Source organism: Numenius arquata, unplaced genomic scaffold (assembly GCF_964106895.1).
Source record: "Numenius arquata unplaced genomic scaffold, bNumArq3.hap1.1 HAP1_SCAFFOLD_1452, whole genome shotgun sequence".
NCBI lineage: Eukaryota > Metazoa > Chordata > Aves > Charadriiformes > Scolopacidae > Numenius > Numenius arquata.
Window position 1 is genome coordinate 4,383 of NW_027414886.1, and position 11,724 is coordinate 16,106.

An 11,724-nucleotide genomic window follows, 5' to 3' on the forward strand; every position below is an offset into this window, starting at 1 on the left:
CCCAACCCCAGGAATGGGCAACCAAAGCCAGGAATGGGCAACCCAACCCCAGGAATGGGCAACCCAACCCCAAAATGGGCAACCCCAACCCCAGGAATGGGCAACCAAAGCCAGGAATGGGCAACCCAACCCCAGAATGGGCAACCCAACCCCAAACTGGGCAACCAATCCCCAAAATGGGCAACCAAAGCCAGGAATGGGCAACCCAACCCCAAAACTGGGCAACCTGACCCCAAACTGGGCAACCAAACTAGGAATGGGCAACCAAAGCCAGGAATGGGCAACCCAACCCCAAAATGGGCAACCCCAACCCCAGGAATGGGCAACCAAAGCCAGGAATGGGCAACCCAACCCCAGAATGGGCAACCCAACCCCAAACTGGGCAACCAATCCCCAAAATGGGCAACCAAAGCCAGGAATGGGCAACCCAACCCCAAAACTGGGCAACCTGACCCCAAACTGGGCAACCAAACTAGGAATGGGCAACCCAAGCCAGGAATGGGCAACCCAACCCCAGGAATGGGCAACCCAATCCCAAACTGGGCAACCAGTCCCCAAAATGGGCAACCCCAACCCCAGGAATGGGCAACCAAAGACAGGAATGGGCAACCCAACCCCAGAATGGGCAACCCAACCCCAAAATGGGCAACCCCAACCCCAGGAATGGGCAACCAAAGACAGGAATGGGCAACCCAACCCCAGAATGGGCAACCCAACCCCAAACTGGGCAACCAATCCCCAAAATGGGCAACCCCAACGCCAGGAATGGGCAACCAAAGACAGGAATGGGCAACCAAACCCTAAACTGGGCAACCAACCCCAAGAATGGGCAAACCAACCCCAAAACTCATTGACCCAACCCCGAAACTGGGCAACTGAAGGCAGGAATGGGCAACTGAAGCCAGGAATGGGCAACCAAACCCCAAAACTGGGCAACCCAACCCCAAGAACTGGGCAACCCAACCACAAACCGGGCAACCAAACCCCAAACTGAGCAACTTGACCCCAAAATGGGCAACCAACCCCAGGAATGGGCAACCCAACCCCAAAATGGGCAACGCCACCCTCCCATGGGGCTACCTTGATGAAGGTGACGATGCCGCTGTAGAAGAGTAGGAGGAGGAAGAGGACCACGAAGGTGGAGATGGTGGTCCAGGGGCTACCGTCCTCTTCGGGCTCCAGGTCCTCTCCCTCCCCCAACAAGCCACAGGGCACCAACCGTAGCCCGGTGCAACCCCAGGGATCTGTTGGGGGAGGGGGGTGGCAACTAATTAACCCCGCCCCCTCTAATTAGCCCCCCACCCCCTTAACGAGCCCCCACCGCCCCTCGGTGGCCACCCTACCAGCCTCGATGGCCACTCTCTTCTCCGTGGGCTCGTCGGCGGAGACGTGGGCAACCACACAGGCGTAGGGGGTGCCCCCCACCCACTCGCCCCACGGCACCTCCAAGGTGGCCACCAGGGAGCAGTGTCGGGTCAGGTGGTCGCAGGTGGCCCCTTCAATAGCCGGTTCTGGGGCTTGGTGGCCCCGTTGCCACCAGACGGTGATGGCCGGGGGGTAGAAGTCCTTCACCAGGCAGAGGAGGGTGAAGTCGTGGCCACTGCAGGCCTCCTCGGGGCTAGTGGGCAGGAGGTGGAGGCTGGGGGGCTTCACGGGGCCTGTGGGGGGTGGGAGGACAGGGTCAGAGCTTGCCAGGGGGCTAGTAAGCTTGCCACGGGGCTACTAAGCTTGTGTGAGGCTACTCAGCTTGCCTTGGGGCTACTAAGCTTGTATGGGGTTACCAAACTCTCCGTGGGACTACTAAGCTCACCATGGGGCTACCAAGCTTGCCATGGGGCTACTAAGCTCGCGTGGAGCTACCGAACTCATGTGGGGCTACTGAGCTCACCATGGGGCTACTAAACTCACCATGGGGTGTCAAAGCTTGCCGGGGGGCTACTAAGCTCGCGTGGGACTACTAAGCTCACGTGGGACTACTAAGCTCGCAGTGGGGCTACTAAGCTCTCCATGGGGCTACTAAGCTCGCAGTGGGGCTACTAAGCTCTCCATGGGGCTACTAAGCTCTCCATGGGGCTACTAAGCTTGCCGTGGGGCTGCTAAGCTCGCAGTGGGGCTACTAAGCTCACCATGGGGCTACTAAGCTCTCCATGGGGCTACTAAGCTTGCCGTGGGGCTACTAAGCTCTCCATGGGGCTACTAAGCTCACAGTGGGGCTACTAAGCTCACCGTGGGGCTACTAAGCTCTCCATGGGGCTACTAAGCTTGCCGTGGGGCTACTAAGCTCTCCATGGGGCTACTAAGCTCGCAGTGGGGCTACTAAGCTCACCATGGGGCTACTAAGCTCTCCATGGGGCTACTAAGCTTGCCGTGGGGCTACTAAGCTCTCCATGGGGCTACTAAGCTCGCAGTGGGGCTACTAAGCTCACCATGGGGCTACTAAGCTCTCCATGGGGCTACTAAGCTCTCCATGGGGCTACTAAGCTTGCCGTGGGGCTACTAAGCTCTCCATGGGGCTACTAAGCTTGCCGTGGGGCTACTAAGCTCTCCATGGGGCTACTAAGCTCGCAGTGGGGCTACTAAGCTCACCATGGGGCTACTAAGCTCTCCATGGGGCTACTAAGCTCACCGTGGGGCTACTAAGCTCTCCATGGGGCTACTAAGCTTGCCGTGGGGCTACTAAGCTCTCCATGGGGCTACTAAGCTCGCAGTGGGGCTACTAAGCTCACCATGGGGCTACTAAGCTCTCCATGGGGCTACTAAGCTCGCAGTGGGGCTACTAAGCTCTCCATGGGGCTACTAAACAGTCACCCCCCCCAGTCACCCACCTTCCCCCCAGTAGCCCCCCCAGTTGCCCCCTGTCGCCTCCAGTAGCCCCCCCGGTTACCCCCTGTCCCCTCCAGTAGCCCCCCAAGTTGCCCCCCATCCCTCCCAGTAGCCCCCCCGGTTGCCCCCTGTCCCCTCCAGTAGCCCCCCCAGTCGTCCCCCTTGCCCCCCCAGTTGCCCCCCATCCCTCCCAGTAGCCCCCCCGGTTGCCCCCTGTCCCCTCCAGTAGCCCCCCCAGTCGTCCCCCTTGCCCCCCAAGTAGCTCACCGGGGTGTGGGGAGGACTTCTCCGGGGTCTCAGGGGTTGGGGGGTCCGGGGGGGGGGAACCTGGAAAAAGTGGGGGGTGGGGGGGTGGGGGGGGTGTGAAGATGAACCTTCTTGGGGGGGGGTGGTCCTCAACCCCCTGGAGATGCCACCACTTGGGGGGCAGGAGAAGGACCCCAAAAGGAGCATCTCAGGGGGGTTCTTGGTGACCCCCAAGTAGAAATCGTGGTGGTGGGGGGCTTCACTTCAACCCCCTGGAGATGCCACCACTTGGGGGGCAGGAGAAGGACCCCAAAGGAGCATCTGGGGGAGGTTCTTGGTGACCCCCAAGTAGAAATCATGGGGGTGGGACCTCACCCATGGTGGAACCTCAACCCCCTGGAGATGCCACCACTTGGGGGGCAGGAGAAGGACCCCAAAAAGGCATCTGGTGGGGGTTCCTGCTGCCCCCCAAGTAGAAATCATGGGGGTGGGACCTCACCCATGGTGGAACCTCAACCCCCTGGAGATGCCACCACTTGGGGGGCAGGAGAAGGACCCCAAAGGAGCATCTGGGGGAGGTTCTTGGTGCCCCCCAAGTAGAAATCATGGGGGTGGGACCTCACCCATGGTGGAACCTCAACCCCCTGGAGATGCCACCACTTGGGGGGCAGAAGAAGAACATCTGAGGGGGGGTTCCTGCTGCCCCCCAAGTAGAAATCGTGGGGGTGGGACCTCACCCATGGTGGAACCTCAACCCCCTGGAGATGCCACCACTTGGGGGGCAGAAGAAGGACCCCAAAAAGGCATCTGGTGGGGGTTCCTGCTGCCCCCCAAGTAGAAATCATGGGGGTGGGACCTCACCCATGGTGGAACCTCAACCCCCTGGAGATGCCACCACTTGGGGGGCAGGAGAAGGACCCCAAAAAGGCATCTGATGGGGGTTCCTGCTGCCCCCCAAGTAGAAATCATGGGGGTGGGACCTCACCCATGGTGGAACCTCAACCCCCTGGAGATGCTACCACTTAGGGGGCAGGAGAAGGACCCCAAAAAGGCATCTGGTGGGGGTTCCTGCTGCCCCCCAAGTAGAAATCATGGGGGTGGGACCTCACCCATGGTGGAACCTCAACCCCCTGGAGATGCCACCACTTGGGGGGCAGGAGAAGGACCCCAAAGGAGCATCTGGGGGAGGTTCTTGGTGCCCCCCAAGTAGAAATCGTGGTGGTGGGGGGCTTCACTTCAACCCCCTGGAGATGCCACCACTTGGGGGGCAGGAGAAGGACCCCAAAAAGGCATCTGGTGGGGGTTCCTGCTGCCCCCCAAGTAGAAATCATGGGGGTGGGACCTCACCCATGGTGGAACCTCAACCCCCTGGAGATGCCACCACTTGGGGGGCAGGAGAAGAACATCTGAGGGGGGGTTCCTGCTGCCCCCCAAGTAGAAATCATGGGGGTGGGACCTCACCCATGGTGGAACCTCAACCCCCTGGAGATGCCACCACTTGGGGGGCGGGAGAAGGACCCCAAAGGAGCATCTGGGGGGGGGTTCCTGCTGCCCCCCAAGTAGAAATCATGGGGGTGGGACCTCACCCATGGTGGAACCTCAACCCCCTGGAGATGCCACCACTTGGGGGGCAGGAGAAGGACCCCAAAGGAGCATCTGGGGGAGGTTCTTGGTGACCCCCAAGTAGAAATCATGGGGGTGGGACCTCACCCATGGTGGAACCTCAACCCCCTGGAGATGCCACCACTTGGGGGGCAGAAGAAGAACATCTGAGGGGGGGTTCCTGCTGCCCCCCAAGTAGAAATCATGGGGGTGGGACCTCACCCATGGTGGAACCTCAACCCCCTGGAGATGCCACCACTTGGGGGGCAGAAGAAGGACCCCAAAAAGGCATCTGGTGGGGGTTCCTGCTGCCCCCCAAGTAGAAATCATGGGGGTGGGACCTCACCCATGGTGGAACCTCAACCCCCTGGAGATGCCACCACTTGGGGGGCAGGAGAAGGACCCCAAAGGAGCATCTGGGGGAGGTTCTTGGTGACCCCCAAGTAGAAATCATGGGGGTGGGGGGCTTCACTTCAACCCCCTGGAGATGCCACCACTTGGGGGGCAGGAGAAGGACCCCAAAGGAGCATCTGGGGGAGGTTCCTGCTGCCCCCCAAGTAGAAATCATGGGGGTGGGACCTCACCCATGGTGGAACCTCAACCCCCTGGAGATGCCACCACTTGGGGGGCAGGAGAAGGACCCCAAAGGAGCATCTGGGGGAGGTTCTTGGTGACCCCCAAGTAGAAATCATGGGGGTGGGACCTCACCCATGGTGGAACCTCAACCCCCTGGAGATGCCACCACTTGGGGGGCAGGAGAAGGACCCCAAAGGAGCATCTCAGGGGGGTTCTTGGTGACCCCCAAGTAGAAATCGTGGTGGTGGGGGGCTTCACTTCAACCCCCTGGAGATGCCACCACTTGGGGGGCAGGAGAAGGACCCCAAAGGAGCATCTGGGGGAGGTTCTTGGTGACCCCCAAGTAGAAATCATGGGGGTGGGACCTCACCCATGGTGGAACCTCAACCCCCTGGAGATGCCACCACTTGGGGGGCAGAAGAAGAACATCTGAGGGGGGGTTCCTGCTGCCCCCCAAGTAGAAATCATGGGGGTGGGACCTCACCCATGGTGGAACCTCAACCCCCTGGAGATGCCACCACTTGGGGGGCAGAAGAAGAACATCTGAGGGGGGGTTCCTGCTGCCCCCCAAGTAGAAATCATGGGGGTGGGACCTCACCCATGGTGGAACCTCAACCCCCTGGAGATGCCACCACTTGGGGGGCAGGAGAAGGACCCCAAAGGAGCATCTGGGGGAGGTTCTTGGTGACCCCCAAGTAGAAATCATGGGGGTGGGACCTCAGCCATGGTGGAACCTCAACCCCCTGGAGATGCCACCACTTGGGGGGCAGGAGAAGGACCCCAAAGGAGCATCTGGGGGAGGTTCCTGCTGCCCCCCAAGTAGAAATCATGGGGGTAGGACCTCACCCATGGTGGAACCTCAACCCCCTGGAGATGCCACCACTTGGGGGGCAGGAGAAGGACCCCAAAGGAGCATCTGGGGGAGGTTCTTGGTGACCCCCAAGTAGAAATCATGGGGGTGGGACCTCACCCATGGTGGAACCTCAACCCCCTGGAGATGCCCCCCCCATCAGACCCCCTAAAACCAAGCCCCCGCCCCCCAAGTTGTCCATCAATGGGGGGGGTCTCATGGTGAGAAACTCCTCCCCCAGCACCTCCCACCCCCCCCCAAACTGGTCCTTACTGGTGGTCACTTACTGGCCACCAGTGGTCCCTCCAGGGCAGGGTGCCTGACCACGCATGCGTAGTCCCGCCCCTCCCCTTCCTTCTCCTCCAATTGGAGGAGGTTGAAGGTGGAGAAGATCTTCTGGCCTCTGATTGGTCCCTCCTGGGCCCGGGCTTGGAGGTCCCGCCCCCCCGTCCAATGGATGACGAGGTCCTGGGGGGCGAAGTCGGTGACGTGACAGAAGAGGAGCCACCCCCCACCGGTGGCCCCTGGGGGGACACGGGTGACGGTGGCCTTGGGGGGCTTCCAGAGGACGTCACCTGTGGGGCAGGAGGAGGAGAAGGTGGGGGTGGCACCTTGAGGTGTGGGTCCAGGTGGGGGCCCCATAGGGTCCTGGTGGCCCCATAGGGCCCTGGTGACCTTATATGGACCTGGTGGCACCATATGGACCTTGGTGGCCCCATAGGTTCCTGGTGGCACCATATGGACCTTGGTGGCCCCATAGGTTCCTGGTGGCCCCATAGGTCCCCTGGTGGCCTCATATGGGCCTGGTGGCCCCATAGGTTCCTGGTGGCACCATATGGACCTTGGTGGCCCCATAGGTTCCTGGTGGCCCCATAGGTCCCCTGGTGGCCTCATATGGGCCTGGTTGCCCCATAGGTTCCTGGTGGCCCCATATGAACCTGGTGGCCCCATAGGTTCCTGGTGGCCCCATATGGGCCTTGGTCAACCTATAGGTCCCCTGGTGACCCCATATAGACCTGGTGGCCCCATAGGTTCCTGGTGGCCCCATATGGACATTGGTGGCCCCACATGGACATTGGTGGCCCCATATGGGCCTTGGTCAACCTATAGGTCCCCTGGTGACCCCACATGGACCTGGCGGCCCCATAGGTTCCTGGTGGCCCCATATGGGCCTTGGTCAACCTATAGGTCCCCTGGTGGCCCCATATGGACTTGGTGGCCCCATATGGACCTAGTGGCCCCATAGGTTCCTGGTGGCCCCATATGGACCTGCTGGCCCCATAGGTTCCTGGTGGCCCCATATGGGCCTTGGTCAACCTATAGGTCCCCTGGTGGCCCCATATGGACATTGGTGGCCCCATATGAGCCTTGGCCAATCTATAGGTCCCCTGGTGACCCCACATGGACCTGGCGGCCCCATAGGTTCCTGGTGGCCCCATATGGGCCTTGGCCAACCTATAGGTCCCCTGGTGGCCCCATATGGACCTAGTGGCCCCATAGGTTCCTGGTGGCCCCATATGGACCTGGTGGCCCCATATGGGCCTTGGCCAACCCTATAGGTCCCTGGTAACCCCATATAGCCCCACGCAGGCCCGTGTGGCCCCCTATAGCCCAGTACAGCCCAGTACAGCCCCCTATAGGCCAGTACAGGCCAGTACAGGCCAGTACAGGCCAGTACAGCCCCATAGAGCCCCCTATAGCCCAGTACAGCCCAGTACAGCCCAGTATGGTCCCATATGGACCAGTACAAACCAGTACAGCCCAGTACAGCCCAGTATGGTCCCATATGGCCCAGTACAAACCAGTACAGCCCAGTACAGCCCAGTACAGCCCAGTATGGTCCCATATGGCCCAGTACAGCCCAGTACAGCCCAGTACAGCCCAGTATGGTCCCATATGGCCCAGTACAAACCAGTACAGCCCAGTACAGGCCAGTACAGCCCAGTATGGTCCCATATGGACCAGTACAGCCCAGTACAGGCCAGTACAGCCCAGTATGGTCCCATATGGACCAGTACATCCCAGTACGTCCCAGTACGTCCCAGTACAGCCCAGTACAGCCCAGTATGGTCCCATGTGGCCCAGTACAGCCCAGTACAGGCCAGTACAGGCCAGTATGGTCCCATATGGCCCAGTACATCCCAGTACGTCCCAGTACGTCCCAGTACAGCCCAGTATGGCCCCATATGGACCAGTACAGCCCAGTACAGCCCAGTACAGCCCAGTATGGTCCCATATGGCCCAGTACATCCCAGTACAGCCCAGTATGGTCCCATATGGACCAGTACAAACCAGTACAAACCAGTACAGGCCAGTACAGCCCAGTATGGTCCCATATGGACCAGTACAGCCCAGTACAGGCCAGTACAGCCCAGTATGGTCCCATATGGCCCAGTACATCCCAGTACAGCCCAGTATGGTCCCATATGGACCAGTACAAACCAGTACAAACCAGTACAGGCCAGTACAGCCCAGTATGGTCCCATATGGACCAGTACAGCCCAGTACAGGCCAGTACAGCCCAGTATGGTCCCATATGGACCAGTACAGCCCAGTACAGCCCAGTACAGCCCAGTATGGTCCCATATGGATCAGTACAAACCAGTACAGCCCAGTACAGGCCAGTACAGCCCAGTATGGTCCCATATGGATCAGTACAAACCAGTACAACCCAGTACAGCCCAGTACGGTCCCATATGGCCCAGTACAGCCCAGTACGTCCCAGTATGACCCCCTCTTATCCCCCCCCTCAACTCACTGTTGGGTCCCAGTTTGAGCTTCTGGTCAAGGGGGCGGTGACAGGGGACGGTGGCCTGGCACCTGAGGGTGTGGCCGGCCACCCACTGGTCCAGGGAGACGAAGCGGGTGAGGAGAAGTCTTTGGGTGCCGTTGGGGTAATGGGTGAATTCCGGGGTCCCCAGGGGCTCCCCCTCCCAGGAGAGGGTGGCCCCCTGGAGTTGCCACCCCAGGAGAAGGCAGTTGGCCGTGGCCGGGCTGGCCAGGAGGTCGGCGTAGGAAGGTTGGGTGACGAAGAGGTTGGGGGGAACGGTGGCCCCCCAACAGGCTGTGAGGAGAGAGAAGGTGAGAAGGTCCACCTTGGGTGGTGAGCATCTGTGGGGTACATTCGTGGGGGCTCCATCCGGCCAGCGGGGTCTTGTATCTCCTCATCCAACCGTCCATCATCTGATGTTTCTCCATCCATCCATCCATCCATCCATCCATCCATCCATCCACCAACCCATCCATCTCTGGAGACCTCAACCAACCTTCTCCTCAGCCATCCTACCACCCATCCATCCCAGTTGTCCATCCCTCCATCCATTCCTCCATCTCTGTAGACCCCAACCAACCTTCTGTCCATCGTCCCACCATCCAACCATCTCCGGAGACCTCAACCAACCTTCTCCTCAGCCATCCTACCACCCATCCATCCCAGTTGTCCATCCCTCCATCCATTCCTCCATCTCTGTAGACCCCAACCAACCTTCTGTCCATCGTCCCACCATCCAACCATCTCCGGAGACCTCAACCAACCTTCTCCTCAGCCATCCTACCACCCATCCATCCCAGTTGTCCATCCCTCCATCCATTCCTCCATCTCTGTAGACCCCAACCAACCTTCTGTCCATCGTCCCACCATCCAACCATCTCCGGAGACCTCAACCAACCTTCTCCTCAGCCATCCTACCACCCATCCATCCCAGTTGTCCATCCCTCCATCCATTCCTCCATCTCTGTAGACCCCAACCAACCTTCTGTCCATCGTCCCACCATCCAACCATCTCCGGAGACCTCAACCAACCTTCTCCTCAGCCATCCTACCACCCATCCATCCCAGTTGTCCATCCCTCCATCCATTCCTCCATCTCTGTAGACCCCAACCAACCTTCTGTCCACCCATCCCACCGCCCCAACCATCCCCAACCCCACCCCACCCCTTACCCATGCACTTGCTGGTGTTCCTCATCACCACATTCCCTCCCCCCGATGGGGTCACCTTGCAGGTGTAGATGTCCCCTTTGTCCCAACTGGACTTCTTGATATTCAACGAGCTCCTCCCACCGTCCACCCCACTGGTGGGGGTGGGACGTGGTATCTCCTCCCCGTTCAGCAGCCAGGACACCTTGGTCTTCTCCACCGTGGAGCTCCAGAAGATGCAGACAAGCTCCAGATCTACCTCATCACCACCATCTTCACATCGAGGTTCCACCAGGACCACCTGAACCTGAGATGGTTCCGGCCGTGACCTACAAGCTACAAGAGGGATGTGGGTATGGGTGGCCACCACAAGGTCACCTTCACCCCTGGCTTCCCCCAGGGCCACCAAGAGGGACGTGGGGATGGGTGGTCACCACCACCACGAGGTCACCTTCACCCTGGGGTCCCAACAGGGCCACTCACGGTGGTTCCACCAGGGCCACCAAGAGGGATGTGAGGATGGACGGCCACCACGAGGTCACCTTCACCCCTGGCTTCCCCCAGGGCCACCAAGAGGGACGTGGGGATGGGTGGTCACCACCACCACGAGGTCACCTTCACCCTGGGGTCCCAACAGGGCCACTCACGGTGGTTCCACCAGGGCCACCAAGAGGGATGTGAGGATGGACGGCCACCACGAGGTCACCTTCACCCCTGGCTTCCCCCAGGGCCACCAAGAGGGACGTGGGGATGGGTGGTCACCACCACCATGAGGTCACCTTCACCCTGGGGTCCCAACAGGGCCACTCACGGTGGTTCCACCAGGGCCACCAAGAGGGACATGGGGATGGGTGGCCACCACGATGTCACCCCACGTCCCCAACCCCCTCCCCCTCCCTTCTTCCCCCAACTCCCCTCTCCTGCCATGTCCTACCGTCCTTGGGAAGAACCTTGGAGATGAGGACGTTGGAAAGATGGCGGCGGATGTGGCACGTCACGGGGTGGCCACCGTTGGGGACCTTGAGGGCTCGGCTGGTGATGTAGCTATCTTGTTGGTCGCCCTTGGCCAATCGGAGCCCAGGGAGCTGGGGCGGGGCGGTGGGCACCGGTGGCTCCCACTCGATGGTCAGGTCGTTGGGGTAGAAGTTGGTGGCCAAACAGAGGAAAAGGGGCTCATTGGCCACTTCCACGCAACAAGGGACCATCCAGAAGACCATGGGAAGTTGCTCCCGAGCTTGGGGGGGAGAGGAAATAAAAAAAGGGGGGGGGGGGGTGTGGGTGGGGTGTCAGGGTGGGGGGGGTAGGGGGTGGACAACCAACCCCCCCCCCCCTCCCCCCAAAGTAGTCCTCGGGTCATGTGACCCTCCAAAAAGCATCTTCTGGAGGTCCCACCCCGTGGTGGCCCCACCAGAACATCTCCCAGGGGTTCATGCCCACCCCCCCCCCCCCAAATATCTTCTAGGAGCAGCCCCCCCCCCCCCCATCGTGACCCCCCCCCCCAAAATGACTTCTAGGGTCACGTGACCCCCTCCAACATCTCCTCGGGTCATGTGACCCCCCCCCCCCCAAAACCATCTTCTAGGAGGTCCCACCCCATGGTGGCCCCCCCAGAATATCTCCAAGGGTTTGTGGCCCCCCCCAAAACATCTTCTAGGAGCAACCTCCCCCATCATGACCCCCCCAAAATGATTCCTAGGGGTATGTGACCC

The 11,724-nt window shown here is 60.5% G+C and overlaps 1 gene segment (V, D, J or C); it reads right to left on the minus strand.

Moving 5' to 3' along the window:
• Positions 1-1,080: 1,080 nt before the first annotated feature.
• LOC141478263 (Ig heavy chain C region, membrane-bound form-like) lies at positions 1,081-11,249 on the minus strand (the record flags this gene model as incomplete). The annotated part of the segment is given in 6 exon segments: positions 1,081-1,244; positions 1,344-1,658; positions 6,385-6,672; positions 8,856-9,161; positions 10,040-10,351; positions 10,950-11,249. Coding segments are annotated over 6 exon segments (1,685 nt in total), but the record flags the coding sequence as incomplete, so codon positions are not given.
• Positions 11,250-11,724: the final 475 nt, after the last annotated feature.